Source organism: Pongo abelii, chromosome 13 (assembly GCF_028885655.2).
Source record: "Pongo abelii isolate AG06213 chromosome 13, NHGRI_mPonAbe1-v2.0_pri, whole genome shotgun sequence".
In the NCBI taxonomy this organism is placed as follows: domain Eukaryota; kingdom Metazoa; phylum Chordata; class Mammalia; order Primates; family Hominidae; genus Pongo; species Pongo abelii.
The window spans coordinates 58,863,021-58,879,410 of record NC_071998.2 but is presented as its reverse complement, the minus strand read 5'-3'; the positions used below and the strand labels follow the sequence as shown (position 1 = coordinate 58,879,410).

Genomic DNA, 16,390 nt, shown 5'->3' with positions numbered 1-16,390 from the left:
CCTGTTGTAAATCTAGGAGCATCTGTATTCTGGTTTAGATGACAAATCATATGTTCTCCCTATGTAAAACAAAATGGCTCTATACTTTATTTCTGGATTACAAAGTCTTATTAAGAACAGGTAGAACAAAATGACAGATGACCTTTGGTTTGACAGGTGAATAAATATGAGGGACCTGGTGCTTAGGTATTAGTTGTTAAAGCCTTCTAGGTACAGCTTATCAAAAATACATACTTAAAGCCGGATGTGGTGGTTCACACCTGTAATCTCAGCACTTTGGGAGGCTGAGGCGGGTGGATCACTTGAGGTCAGGAGTTTGAGACCAGCCTGGCCAACATGGTGAAACCCTGTCCTTACTAAAAATACAAAAGCAGCCAGGGATGGTGGCGGTCACCTGTAATCCCCGCTACTCGGGGGGCTGAGGCAGGAGAATCCCTTGAATCCAAGAGGTGGAGGTTACAGTGAGCTGAGATCATGCCACTGCACTCCAACCTGGGCCACAGAGTGAGACTCCGTCTCAAAAAAAAAACAAAAAACAAAAAACCAAATACTTAAATTCCTCAATTTTCAGGAAGACTGGGGGAAAATCAGGCCCCTCCCAAGGACTGGGATGAGATCGGGTGTGACTGCATTCTGCCCTGAAAGTACTAAAGCCGAGGGTTGATTAGCCACAGGCTGATTATCAGTCTGTGATTTTCCTAGCCCTTAACAAAACTTCTCCTTCCTTTTCCTTTTGGATCTTCTATTGTTCCTTAACTACTCCACCCACAGGCTGAAAGGGACAAGGGAAGAAGGTCAATGAGAAGCTAATTTAGCAGCCCTGCTAATAAATTGGATGGGAAAGAAAATGGAAACAATTGTACTGTTTCTGGTTACCTGTGATTTTAAACCCTTTTGGCTCATTCCTTTTTCCAAATGATTACCAGCTGGTTTGAGGGCTCATTGAAGGCCTACTGATTGCTGGTAAAATTAAAATAAACTTGTATTTTAAAAAACTAGGTAGTCTTCCAGCAACAGGCCTTTGGAAGCTTTCCTTCCTGATTTACCAAGGGTACAGAGTGGGATCAGGGCAAGCACCTGCCCGTCTCATCAGGGCCCTCCCCAGCCCGTCCTCTCCTTACCACCAATTCGTAGGCACATATGGATATAATTTTTAAAAAATATTTTTGATGTAAATAAGAAATTATTTGATATTAACTTAAAACAAATAGCATAATCACTGTTCTACAAAAGGATGCAAATGGAAAATCTACATGTGAGAGTATGGTCTAAATGCATATAGATTATATCACAAGTTTTCCTAGTTGCATCACTAGGATTGTTATGAGTATGTCTGCAAGGCAATCAGTGTAAATGTTTAAAACATGCTCTGTTCACATGTGTTCAAAATGTCTGGAAAAGAAACTATCCATGGGCAAAGTAAAATAGCCAGATACTAACAAGCCAGTTGAAGGGAACTCTCTGTTCTCTTGCAAAATAATTTAAGTGTAGGTGGCTATTGGGTTAGAGTGGGTAAAACATTAAAAACTACCTGTTGAATTGGCACAAGATTAGCAATGGAATCTCTGCAGATTAGAGAAGGTGGAAGGGGTTCTTTTGGTAGCTGAGAAAGCAACACAAGCAGGTCTTTCCAGTCAGGCCCTGATCAGGAATAACACTAGCAGCTTCAGGAGTACATCTTACTTTGATCTCTGTTCACAGTGAATCAAAGGCTTTTTAGAAGGCAGAAGCAGGTGGTCCTGGAAAGCAACCCTGTAAGAAGCCCCCAAAATGCTCCAACTTAAAGGCTTAGGTAGAGTTCAGCAGTAATTAAGACAGGTTGGCCTGCTGAGAGAATCTTCTTGCTTTCCCCTAGGTGGTTAGATTTCTTTTAAAATCTTACTCCATGTTATATCCTGACTCAAATATATTATGCAATAGGGCTTAAGTTGGTGAGTGAATGATGTATGGTATTTTAACAAGGAGTTCTATTTTAATGTAAAACTTTTAGCTAGATCATGTGCTACATACTCGGGGGCCCATCGAGCCAGGTCTAGGAAAACTCTTGCTTCTGAGGAGAAGGGAGGGGAAATCAGCAATTCCAACAGCAACGTCAGTGAAGGGATTCGCCAACCCTTCAAAGTGGCAAATTCTTTCCACCAACAGGATGAGAAATGTGCATTCATGGGGACCAAAACCAGCATGACTTATGTTTCCTTTACTCAAACGACCTTCTAAGAGCAGGCCGATGGAGGCTTTCAGCTTCAAAGGAAGCCTTGGGAAAAGAAAAAAAAAAAAAAAAGCACTGCTTTTGTGGACTGCCTCAGGGAGAGACTCATGTGTGTATAGGATTGTTGTGACACTTGTCTAATGGCCTGGTCTCAGTCCAGTGCGGAAGGTAAATAAAAATAAGCAAATATCACAGCCACTTACCCTGTGCAAACAGGGAAAAGAATGTTGAGGAAAAAATAGCCTGGAGTCAGAGTGAGTCAGAGTTGGTGAGGCCAGGAATATCATTCCTCACCCTGTACGTAGCTCTGGACTTTTAGGCTCCCCTGCTTTATTCTCCCTCCCCAACATGAGATGTAGAATAGTGTTTTATTCGGAAAGACAGGGTAAGCCTCAAATTCTTGCATGACTTGGTACTATCTTGGGCGAAATGTACTCACTAACCAATTATTTTGGCAGAGTGTGGCCCATCCCCTGCATGGAAAGGCTATGATCCTGAGAGGAAGAGCCAAGGGCTTCATGCTGGCCACGTGCTTTGCCCACTCATGCTCCTGGTAACCCTGAGAACAGCTCTCAGCCTCCTCCAGCCTCTCCTGTCCCATCTAGGATGATTTTACTTCAGACAGATCTCCTGGCTGTAGGGTCAGGTGTAAGGATCTGTAGCGCCCATTATTGCCAAGTTCTTTGAGACTCTCCAAAGAAACAGACCATGAAAAAAACAACAACAAACAAACAAACAAAAAACAAAACAAAACAAAAAATCCACTAAACTACTGACAAAGAAAGAAAACCCTGCCAGGTATCTTACTCCATCAGGGCAAATTATAGCTAGAAATTCTGAGCACCTCTAAAATGAGTAGCAGTGAGTATTTCTCTGTTTCTTTACTTTTCCACAAAGGAAGTATGGCAGGTAGAACCAATGTTTTCATCTCAAAAAATCATTTCATCAAGGACCTTGCTTCAAAACCTAGATTGAAGACACCAAGAAGACAGGAGCAGCCAGCTGTATAGCTTGAAGTACCCAACATTAAAGTGGGTCATTTCTGGTATTAATTAATGTTGCCTGGAGCTTTAATGAATGTGGGAGTGGAGAGGCTTATGGTTGTGTTATTTATGATTTTTCTGAGTTCTTAATTAGCCTTATTGTTGAAAACATGAGGAGACTTTGCCAAACACAGTCTGGCCTAGCCTTGTCAATGTGCTTCCTTAACTTAAAAGGCCACCCATATCCTCTCCTCTCAGAGTGGACAATGTAGCAATCTCAGAGACAAATCCCATCTGTATTGGCACCTCAAGATCATGGTCCAAATGTCTGGAGATTCAAAATTTACATAAGCATAGTCAAGGCTCTGATAGTTTCCCCAGTTTGACTCTAATGCTAAATTTCCTTGTCTATAAAAGGTGCCTTTTCTTTACCCCAATTAGCAAACCACTCAACAGTCAAGAGAGGACAGTTGTTTGGCAGATGCTGGTCTAAATGGATTACAGATAGATGCGAGAGAGCAATTTTTCTGTTTCAAACACTGTAATGAACGAATTAAACTTGCTTGGAGTTGCCCTGAGCTTGTCCTCCAGCTGAAATTATCATGTACCTTTCCAGGGGGTAAAGTAGCCCCACTAAAGGCCCATGGAGCTCTCTAAATTTGCCAGGAGCTGCGAGACACACTGCTGGGAGCACAGCTGTTTCTGTACCTGTGGCTCCTGGTCATGGCCGCTGGGGTCCCTCTCGTAGCTCTCTGCGTAGAGTCTGAGGGTGGCCCGCACACCACTGGAGGAACTGAGCCGGAAGATGAGGCGTGACGCATCCGAGAAAATGATCCTTAGGCCCTGAGACCGAGAACATCCAGAATGGAGCAGTGAGCAAATGAATACAGAAGTAATAATCATTAATACCTGCCATAGAAATCAGCATGTTTTTATACCTCAACACAATCAGAATCAAGACCATTTATATTGGCTCTGGATACAGGAAATGTAATGAATGTGATGAACCTACTTAGAGTTACCCATTTGTCTCTTTATTCTATTTCCGTTGCTTTGTGGTTAATGTGGGGAAAGAGTTAGGAGCAAAGCTGTGAACAGACACTCAAGTTCTCTTGGGCTGGTGATATGGGAATCAGAAAGAAGTGGAAGTCACAAGGATGAAATGATATTCAATAAATATTCCTAGGGCCAAAGTTTGTCCCTTGTAAATCTGTGGACGAAGTGGAAGTAGGCAATTTATCTATTACAGTAAGACGGATTGCCCATATTAAGGTTACCCCAGCATGAGGTTAGGCTGCAGTTTCCTCTGCTGGCAAGGGAACCCTCCAGTGAAGTGCCCAGGGCTGGAGCCTCAGCGAGGCTCTGGGGGCAGCCAAGTACACTGCCATCCTCTTGGCTTTGTCTTTTCTTCTGTCAATCGAGAAAAATGACAAGTCTCAATTATTTTTAGAAGGTTTATTTGCCAAAGTTAAGGATGCACACCTAGGAGACAGGTCTATGCCTTTCTCCAAAGATGATTTTGAAGGCTCCAAATTTAAAGGGGAAAGAGCAGGATATTGAGAAGTACACAATTTTCATGTAAGAGGTGGGTAGGGAAAAAGAGTCATTCATGCCTTTGTCTGGCTCAGTGAATCTGCATTTTTTTTTAACACAAGATGACACAGACAAATGAGGCAGAGGAAAATTGCAGGGAATCTGCATTTTATATAAGATAACAGACAAAACTGGGCCAGGGGAACAATCAGATATGCATTTGTGTCTGGTGGGCCAGGGATGACTGCACCTATAAACTATCAATTTATATTGCCATGGTGAAATTTTAATAGAAACACCTTTAGAGTAAAGATCTAGCAGCTCACTGGGAATTCCCCTGTGGGCAAAATATGGGGGAGGCATGTAGCTTTTCACCTTGTAGCTTTTCATCATGTAGCTTTTCCATCTTATTTAGGAACCAAAAGGGGGAGGCAGGTTTGCGTGACCCAGTTCCCAGCTTGAATTTTCCCTGTGGCTTAATGAGTTTGGGGGTCCAAGATTGAATTTCCTTTCACACTTCTTACCCGACTTCTTCTTTGGCCTGACCACCAGAGTGGGGTGGGGCCAGAGCTGTGGCCACACCTACTAGTGCTGCCTAGGATTAATTCCTCATTGGCTCAGCACATCTCCATTTGCTATGTATCTCTTCTCAGTAGAGGCAGGGATATTGTAAAATTATGACCATAAGATGATACTATGACTTCTGTTGAAGGAAATGTGTTCTCCTAAGACAACTGATAAGGTAACTGTTGTAAATAAGCATATTGGCAGGGGCCAGGGGAAGGAAGAGGAGGGAACAAAATAATATATCTGGTGACTTGTTATTTTGGAAAACTTATATGTCTCAGGAGACATTGATATCAGGCATTCTCCCAAAGCAATTTATCCTTGAAATTTCTCTGGCCTCAAGTCCTGTTTAAGAATAAGCCATTAGTAAAAATATATATACCTGCTGCATATGTGACTGCAATTATTTACCCCCACCCCCATCTGGTGATACCTGCTGGGGGACACTATGGTTCCATCTGAGTGTCTTTCTGCTTTTTTCAAGTTTTGTAGGCTTTTTTGTTTCAATCCCCAAATAAAAAGCTTTAGTTTCTTTTGGAGTGGTTCAATGTCTGCCACAATTTGTGTAACAAAAGGGAGCTATCTCCCCTACTGGCAACCAATCACTCTGTAATACTGGCTTTGCAGACAGGATGATATTATCCAGGATTTATTCATTGGGCAAACATTTTAGAGTGGCCCTTATGGATTAGGCACTGTGCTAAATCCTGGGTATATGAATATAAAGACACAATAATAGTCCTCCTTAAGGCTGGAGTAGTTTTTTACAATGAACAGAAACTGTCTTCTTAACCACCTTATGCTGCTGGAGAAGTGAATAGTTACAAAATTCCAAATGGAGCAAGTGAAGCAATTACTGACTGTCTACAAATCACTGTAATTCAAATTATGTTCAAACCTATGATAAATCCCCAAAGGTCTCACAATTATATTAATATTCACAGCCTTGTTTTTACAAACTCTTTTGAAGCTGTTATGTACGTTTAAGCCTACATTCCCATTGTCACTACATATGGGGCGCGTGACTACATGACTCTGCTCAGAACTATGGCTTACCCATAAATTGGTTAAAGCAATATCTAAGGATGAGGTCCTAACCCACCTGTTGCAGATTCCAAGTCACTTGGGATTACCTCTTCTGAAGAGCCCCTAGACTCAACCCTTTAAAGTACCTCCCATTAAACAATTAACCTCTCAGATTCATTTTTGGCCAATGAGGGGAAATTTAAGAATTCAGGTCATAACAAACTATAAACATGTGTTATCTGCTCATAACTAAGCCTTTTAAAAATGAAATAATGTTATTGTTTTCCCCTGAGGTTAATTATAATGTCTTTGACTGTACTACATGCTACATGCCTAGAAGATTGTTAGAACCTGTGTCTGGTAGCCTGGAATAGATTTCTCACTTGGAAAGATGATAAAGATGTGAATAGCATGCATCAGCCTACTGGAAATGGTCCAGCATCTTCCCTCTTTCCTAGGAAACTAACCATGAGATCTTAACTGAGAATCCATGTTGCTTTTCAAGACCATTCCAGGTGAGGAACATCATTAATTCTCCTTCTCCACATGGAATGTAAGGGTTTCTTTAGAGCCAGCCTAGTTCTGTGCTGCAACAATCCCAGCACCATGTCTGCTGAGGGCCCCTTTTATGTGTGAATAGCTGTATTGGATTGCTTTGGGATCTGCATGTTCTTTCAACGAACTTAATGAATTTGCAACCCAGACATGAGCCATGTTCTTTCCATCATGTGTCATCGCCCAATAGCATTTAAACTATGAAGCCAAAGTTACCACTGACCAAGACTTGCAAAGTTTCCAATTGTTCCTGAATTTCAGTGAAAGAATACCAATAATTGCATTTATTTTTTAGGTTATACTAGGGGTTGGCACTATGTAGCCTGTAGGTAAGAAGTTGATCTGCCACCTACTTTTATGAAACAAGCTGTATTGGGGCACAGTCATGTCCATTCATTTATATCTTGTCTATGGCTGCTTTTGTGCTGCAGTGGCAGAGATGAATAGTTGTGGCAGAGACCATCTAGCCCCCAAGGTGTAAAATATTTACTACCTAGTCCGTTACAGAAAATGTTTGCTGACCCCTGGTATAAGGCATTACATTATTCACAACATAGAATACTTGCCCTTTATCCCTACAGGAGAAAATAGAAAATATAACCATTTGAATTATCAAAATCTCAGTAGAGAGACATTATGTTTATGAAGACTGTTATAAGGATATAAAATCCCTCCATTCCCTGGTGTTCCAGCTTCTAGTCATAGGTTCATCTGAACCTGTATTTGGCTCAAATCGACTTACCTCTCACCACCTACTCCTAAAATAAATGAATGTATTAAATTGCACTTTAGTTTTATGTTCTCACTTTTATTGCAGGATGCTACAAGCTATGTCTTATAAAATCTACTTTTGTAGTCACTAGTAGGAATATTGTTAGAGGCTGTATGAAGCTCTGCCTGAGACATTCCTTCAAGAGCCAAGTAATAGGAAAGCCTTTCCTTCCCTAAGGAACTTGTATTCTTTTTCTTTCTGACAATAAGAACTTTGTAACTAACCACATTTCCCTTTTCGATATGGCTGCCAGGATACTTAATGCCAAATTTGAGGTTCAGCCCAAGTGGGTCCTTATGACTTGCATGACTATAAATTTTTCTTCTTCTGTTCTTGACTCTACTTTTACTTATATATTCCCTAGTCTTGATTTATGTTTCTTATTTATATTGTAACAACTTCATTATGTGTATTTTTGCCGCCACAAGTCTTGAAGAAACAAGGCTCAGTGAAAATGAATAAAACAAGTTTCCACCGCAGTGTTAACCTTAAAATTTTGGACTTGCTGAGTTATGACTTTGGCTTCTTCATTAGCTAACAAGCTCTGGGACGACAGAGCCTTATATATCTTGTTCATCATCATTTTATCCACATAGCCTAGGACAATGCCTGGCACACCGTAGACCTTCCATAAACACTTGTCGAATGAATGTCACTGCATGTTCGACAACTAAAGTGAGCGCCACTGCAGTCCCCCGAGGCAGTCTCAGAGAGCCTGCCTTCGCATTTAGCAAGGATCCACAGGCTACATGAAAACACATGCACATTCTTCATGGTGAACTAGAGCTGATGTATCTACCTTGAAGAATGGTTGCAAAAGATAAACATACATAGAAAGTGCCTGGCATAGCATCATCATGGCAGGGCTTGACTGTTTGCTCCTCTGCCATTTCTCAAGATGTCTTAAGACAAGGGCCAGTTTTGGCTAAAAACAGTGGAGTTGAACCATGGTGGGTTCTTGTCCCCAGATGTATGACCTTAGGCAAACCATTAGCTCATTAATTGCAAACTGCTACATATTGGAATCAGTGGGAGGTCTTTAAAAAATGGTGGTGCCTGGCTCTCACCTCAAACATTGTGATTTAATTCTTTTGGGGTGTTACTTGGGAATTAGGATTTTAAAAGCTCTCTGGGTGATTCTAATGTGCAGTAACTAATTGCAATAACCTCTTTTTTCTGGATCACTTGCCTCATCTATCAAGTGACTGGACTGTGCTATATGTCCGTTATAAGGAAGGTCCCTTTAGGATTTAAGGTTTCATACATAGGCTGTCACTGGGCTGGGATCGTAGGAGGGCTGTTAACACAGTGAGGCTAATAAAACAACTTCATGCCACTGAGTCCTGAAACCTTCCCCCTGGGGCCTTGTCAGCAGCAGAACCACCTTTTGAACCATCTGACATTATTTTATTTTATTTTTTTAGCACAATCTTTGAAGGAATTCCCGGAGCAACTGTGAAAGAATTCATGATATCTCTCTAGCCACAGCAGCTAGAGTAGCCGGAATATGCAGGATGACACATAGCCACACACTCAAAAAAGGGAAAAATATGCTCTCCTTTATTAGAAGACAATGTTAATCATGTGGTGGGGAGGAGGGTGGGTATCAAAAGAGCACTTCAGTTCCAGCTTAGTGTTTTCCTTACTTTTCAGTGCCTGTGGTTGTGAGCTTTAATGATGACAGTGGAGTTCTGCTCACCTTGGTTTTGTCCCAGTGAAGAATGATTGATAAAAGATTTCATATCCCTTGTCCATATGCAGCTATCTCCACACAAAAATCCTCCAGTGTGCTTCCAGTTATCACTGTAGCATCTCTTTTTCTCGCTGGATTTGCCCCCTCTTTGATTTACTGTTTATGAAGAGTCAGTTTGGAAATGATACAAGAATAGCAACTGGATAAACTCAGGCTAGAATGCTGGCTTGGTCACTTTTTAGCTGGTGGTCTTGAGTCACTTAAGCTCTCTAAGCCTTAGTTTCCTAAAAAGCAGATGAAAAATAATACAGCCTAGCTTATTGGGTTGTTGTGAGTGTCAGATCAGAAAATGTATGAGAACTGCTTTGAAAATTATCATTATATAAATATTATTCTTATGCTAAACTTTTAATCAAAATGGTGCTATGCATGAGGGATTTAGTAATCATTTGCAAAATATGGAAGGTTGGAAAACTTAGGGCATAGCACCATTTTCATTAAAAGTTGATGGTTTGTGATGTGATGGTGCATACTTATTTATTTTTAAATTAGGCAGAATTAAGATTAATTTTAACTGTACTCTGCCCTCTGAAATCACTACTAAACTCATGGGTCTCTCGCCATTCATATTATCTGCACCTCTTATTGAACTGGCTTACTCTTTCATAATTGGTCAATTTAGACCCTTAACATCCTGAAAGAAGGATCTTAGAGTCATTCTTGCCAATCTCTCTTTTTATTGAAAAGAGAGAAGTTAAAACACTTGCTCAAGGTAACGTATTCAGTAAGTGGAGGAGCTTCATTTACTTCCATTTAGGTCTTCTGACTCTAGGCTTACCATCTGAGGTTGAACCATGTGCAACTACTGATATTCATACATTGTTTCTCATGCGAAATATCTGAACAATATCTTATGTTTTGTGTTTTTCCCAAAGCTGACACAGAGCCTTATGTAGAGTAGGTATCTGATAAACGTTTGATAAATAAATGTTAGGGTTTTTACTGTTTTTTTTTAAATTTAAAAAATAAACCCTTGTGTAAATCAATACAGGGAAATCTGTAAGTTGCTAAATACACACAGAACTGCCAGATATTAGAGTGGAGACTGTAGGACATGTTGCAGCCAGGCAGGGAAGGGTGAACTGTACATTACCAACAGTTATTTGGCAGCATCCAATCTAATCAAATACTGACTTGGGATAAATTCCAGGGGAAAACAGCATATGGCCCTGCAATCTGGTATAGTGTCGCATATATAGTCAGTTGGCCATACCAGGCATGTGAACCTGGAGACAGGACAGCCTTGGAAGAGAGAGACTCTGCGAGCCTAACTCAGATCTTATCTCCCACAGGAAATCACAACGATTTATCTGGAAAGCATCAAGGTGAAGATACTGCTTTGTAACATCTGAACCATATTTTGTAGAAGTGGGCATGCAGCCTAGAAAGCAGGAGATTTGGATTGAACAGATGTATATTTCCACACACACTAAAAAAAACCCACCTAGAGTTACCCATTTTTCTTTGTTTAATTCATAGAGTTAGCTGTGAGCATGAGTTCAAAAGTGGTTGAGCAAGGTAGCAGTTACTCCATATAGTGCTTTCGTGTGAGTTAAAAACAGGTGCCCCCCTCTCCCCCTAGCATGGATAAATTGCAGAAAACCGTCCTTCCTTTGGCTGGCTTGGACTTCAGCTTCTCCTTCCCCGTTAGGCTGGGTACCTTTGTGCAGTGTGCTGACTGCAGAGCCATACTCAGCTGCCCTGCTCTTGGGAGCAGTTCTCACCCAGCCTTTTTTAAAAACCAACCAGGCCACTTGGGTGCTAACAATTGCAAAGAACTATCTGGGGAAATCAAGGTCAAGTGACTCCTTACATGCTCTTTTAAAGCACCCACCTAGAAAAGCCACACTAGGTGATGAGAGGGCTGCTGGAGGGCGAAGACTTGAAAGCTATTCCTCATCCAAATTCCAACTCTCAAAACTGGAACAACGGAACAAAATCATGCACGTTCTATTTCCCCATTTCTTTGGCCAATGACTGCTGATCCCTGTTCACACAATATCCACCCCAGTTCTGGGATATTTTGGATTCAGGCACACTTTACCCAGACAACAGCAAAGCTTTCTCCCTTAGTTCCTGTGATCGTTTGCAGCTTTTCTGTTTTATATTTATATTTCCTGGTGAAGTTCACCCACCTGACAACACAGAGATATTAGTATTCCAATAGAAAGTAACTGTGTTGCCATTCGAGAATGCTTACACGCTTGCTACACATTTTAGGACAATTTTACACTGACACTTTAGACAATAGTTCTAAAGCAATCAACTTATGCCAGGAGAAGGTAATTCTTTATAACAAAACTCCAGTTAACCAGAAACAGGGAGATGAGAACTTCCCGACTAACCAGAAACAGGGTCTCCCTCATTCTATTTTCTTTCTTGCTTTTTTTAAAATTTGAGATGAGGTCTCTCTGTGTTGTCCAGGGTGGTCTTGGACTCCTGGACTCAAGCAATCCTCCTGTCTCAGCCTCCCAAGTAGCTGGGACTACAGGCATGAGCCATTGCACCCAGCTTCCCATTTTATTTTCAAATCAGCTGACAGGTCATTATAAAGTACTGAATATGTGTTTGGCCTTCAGAGGACAAATAGGAAAATCACAGGAAAAGTGGCTAGTAGAAATTATTGTTTTAAATCTATGGTTTTCAAAGTGTCCTAGCACAAGGCATAGTGCAATACAGAGCCCGACTGTCTTTATTTTCCCCAACTACAGTGTTGTAGAGTGAGCACTGAAGTTGAGAATCCTAATCACAGTTATTGTAGCATCCCATTGAGAATGCCTATAGGAAATCTTAGCTCTTTATCTGGAGAGCTAAACAACCGTATAACAACCACATTGGACTGAAGAAAAACACAGAGTCTGATAAAATGGTTTCACCTGGGCTGCCTTCTACCCATTCTTCAGGGTACAACTTAGATATCACCTCTCTATGGAGAACTTTCTAGAGCCCTAGTCTAGTTTCCCCTGCTATGCACACCAAATAAGTTCTTCATCTGTTCAACAAACTCTACAGTAATTAAAGTTTAATATCAATTTATTGTCCCTGCTGGATTTTAAGCAGCAGACAGGAATCTCAACTGTCCTGAATACTGTTGTATCCTTGGTGCCAATGAGCTGACTGGCGTCTGGTAGGTGTTTGGTAAATAGTCACTGAATACATGAAGATGTAAATGAATCAGCCTTTAACAATCTTCACCATATTGGACTAAGTTAGGAAAGGAATATATGTTTATTGCAGAGATTCTTTTCAACATCACAATTTTCAAAGAAAAAGGGGTTTTTTTTTTAACCCACATCGAATCACAATAAACTAAATGTGATAATAGCCCATTCACTTAAACATTTCTGTGACTCAATGTAGAAGGGCTATTTGTGAGTACGCCAACTTTCAGATTTAACTAAATTCTATAGGTGGGTTAATCAGTGTGACTACAATGATTTGAGGCTCTACTTCCAGATGTGCAAACCATACTCCAGCAAATGGCACTTCAGCAAAAGGGACAATGATAAATTGTTACAATTACAGTCTCTCAGTTAGTTCATTGATTAGAATGTGATCAAAGTTGAAGTTGAGGTCAGGCGCAGTGGCTCACGCCTGTAATCCCAGTACTTTGGGTGCCTGAGGCAGGCAGATCACCTGAGGTCAGGAGTTTGAGACCAGCCTGATCAACATGGTGAAACCTTGTCTTTACTAAAAATACAAAAATTAGCTGTGTGTGGTGGCGCATGCCTGTAATCTCAGCTACTCGGGGGGCTGAGGCAGGAGAATCTCTTGAACCCAGGAGGTAGAGGTTGCAGTGTTGCAGTGAGCCAAGATCACGCCACTGCACTCCAGCCTGGGTGACAGAGCGAGACTGTCTCAAAAAACAAAAAACAAAACAACAACAAAAAACAAAAACAAAAAGTTGAAGTTGAAAGATGACTAGCTAACTCTGAAGAGAGAAGAACTCAATCTTAAAGCTTCAGATTCTCCAGCTGATATGATTCAGTTGCTTTTATACAGTGCTGGGGACAACACCTTAGTGAGCTTCTTCATATTTGCTGACCAGGGGTTTGTTGCATCAAGGTACATATTAAAACACCACATGCTGGAAATAAAATGTGACTTTGAGATTGCCAATTTACTATTTCTAAATACTGAAATTTAAAAAGAGCAGACACCTTCTTGCAAATTAAAATAACAACTCTAAAAGAAAACTGACTTCAAAATCAGTCTTCAAAGTGTGCTTTTTCTCTGAACTAAATTCAAATGGTTCTTTTTTTCCAGGTTAAGGACAACATCAAAATGTTTCCACACAGCCTGCTTAACTTGAAGAGGTATTAATCAGCTCAGAGTTAGCCTGACATAATCAAATTGGATTTGGTTTTCCACATCACCTAACTGGTATGCATTTATTTACATCAGCTTTTTAACCATCGGCTGAACTGTTACTTGCAAATGACTTCAGCACTGGAAGAGTTTCATGATTTTTGAGCTTGTTAGAAATATAGGAGTTGGTTTGGGAGGCTGAGGTGGGTGGATCACTTGAGGTCAGGAGTTTGAGATCAGACTGGCCAACATGGTGAAACCCTGTCTCTACTAAAGATACAAAAAAATTAGCCAGGCATGGTGGTGCACGCCTGTAGTCCCAGCTAGTCAAGAGGCTGAGGCACAAGAATTGCTTGAACCCGGGAGGCAGAGGTCGCAGTGAGCCAAGATCACACCACTGCACTCCAGTCTGGGCGACAGAGCCAGACTCTGTCTAAAAAAAAAAAAAAGAAAAGAAAAAGAAAAAAGAAAACAACAACGACAACAACATAGGATTTTGATGAGTCATAAAAAGAGACTCAGTTGCTTAAATTTTGCTCCTGAAGTGTCAAGGTTTCTCATTTCAAAGCCAGTTTTCAAAATATAGGTCATGGTTCTGGACTGATACCCACCATAGTGGAAATATGCTGTCTCTCAGTGTGGAGACATTTCTGTCACACTGTCCTTCACTCACAATGCCAGGATTGGAGTATTCCTTCTATCAGAGCTGGGGAGCCTCACAACTGTGGCACTGAGTGGAGATTCCGGGACTTAGGCCACATGTTAGAGATGGAGAAAAGATCATAGTAAGAGACAATCTTGATAATATTCTTTGGGGTATCGATGGTGAAGGGAAGAAAGAGCTCACCTAGCATGATGGATGGAAACCCTCGATGTTTGCACAATGAAGTCGCCCCTGAAGAAAGAGTGGCTCACCCTGCAACCCACATGAATCACACACTCCTCTCTCTCCTATCTCTTTAGAAGGCATGAACTGGGAACTTCTTTAACCACTTAGCCATTTGATCAAAGTGCTCCCCTATTCTCATTGTAGCTATAGGCTTATTTTTTTCCACTCATACTTGAAGAAAATAGCATCAGTCAGTCATTCATGTGACTAGATTTCACTTGAAAACAGTGACGTATCCTCATGAAGATAGAAGGAAGAACTGCAGTTGTTGAACCATGCCTCATGAAAATGCTTTCTAAATCAAACAGTCTCTCTTGGGCCCTGTATAGTGGAAAGCACACATCAATTTTTCTCTTGACATCCAAGGTCACATACGCATCAGACACTTGGAGGCAGCCATAGTAAATCCCATGAAACCAAACATGCCACATTGAGGCCAGGGAGGTCCCTGGGAAATCATGTCAGGGGTTGAGAACTTCAGGGTTTCCTTCTTCCTCCTTGAATGGTCCCATAGAGCCAGGCAGGATAGACTTCACTCAACATTTCCACAGCAGCAGGGTTGGCAGTAGTGGGGTGGTTATCACCAGAACAGGATTTTAATTTCATTTTGGATGGAGAAGCATTTCTACTTTATCTCTGGAGATGTTTGTGAAACAGCATTTTTTTCCATGGTTGATTTCCTGACTCTGACCTCAGGTCAAGGACATAAAGGAGACCAAGCTGCCTTAAAAAACCTTTCGCTTTCTGAAGCAGAGTGTGTGTGCTGGGGGATGGGAGAGGGGGAGAAATGTGAGTTTGAATCAATTCCCAGATGACTTAGAAACTGAAGGGGCCTTCTCAGATCTTTATGTGACACTGCAAAATCGTGTGTTTTTTCTCTGCTTTTCCTATCATATCTGGTTCATTCAATGCTACAGTCTTTCCCAAGGATGCTTTTTTTTAAACATAAATAATTTTGTTTAACCAATTGTTATCATTTGTTACGTGCCAGGATTTTATAAGTGTCATCTCACTTAATTCTCCCAAACGCTTATATGAGACAGCCACAATTATTATTCCTATTTCACAGATTTTAAAAAGGCAGGTGTAGGGGGGTTGAATAGCTTGCCTAAGATAACCCAGCAGGGAGGTGGCAGAGTTGAGGCTCAAACCCAAAACTTTCTGACTTCAAGCCTGCACACCCAACCATTGCTCACATGATTTGCAGTGGCACCAAGGTTGCCTTGGGTGCTCTGGAGCAGAAAGCTGCACTTGAAGAGAATTTCTGGATAAAACAGGAACAGCACAAATTTTAACAATTCATTGTTGAAAATTATTTCTGCTATCTACTTTTTTTTAAGTAAATAGAATTTAACCCAAACAAGAGACAACTGGGAATCTGCCACTACCTTGGGATCATCAATCTGAGCCTCAAATTTTGCTGCAAAGTACTTTTAAAATAGAATAAATAGAAGAGTTGGGTGAGCATTTTCTAACCCTAGGGCACACTGATTATTACTTTTAAAAATATACACCTGATTTGTGTAAGTGTGTGTGTGTGTATGTGTGTGTGACAGAGAGAGAGAGAGAGAATAGTTGTATCCTTTTCTTGAACCGATACTCAATCAAATTAAGGATTCTGGTCAGGGGGAGGGAACTGATATTTTTGAGCATCAATTAGGTACTCGCTGCTGTACCTGAGGCTTCACATGACTTTCTCTTCAAACTTTCCCCATGATGCATGTGTGATAATTATCACTAGCTCCTCCCCTCAAGATGAGGTTCAAAGAAGTTAAATAATATGCCTAAAATCACA

The 16,390-nt window shown here is 41.0% G+C and overlaps 1 protein-coding gene across 1 annotated transcript in view; it reads right to left on the bottom strand.

Annotated features, from left to right (window-relative positions):
* Positions 1-16,390, bottom strand: part of PGM5 (phosphoglucomutase 5) — a 178,341-nt gene that overhangs the window by 30,672 nt on the left and 131,279 nt on the right. Inside the window, exon 10 of the mRNA XM_024252660.3 lies at positions 3,901-4,035. Within this exon, the coding sequence (XP_024108428.2) occupies positions 3,901-4,035 (135 nt within the window). The remainder of the gene's footprint in view (positions 1-3,900; positions 4,036-16,390) is intronic.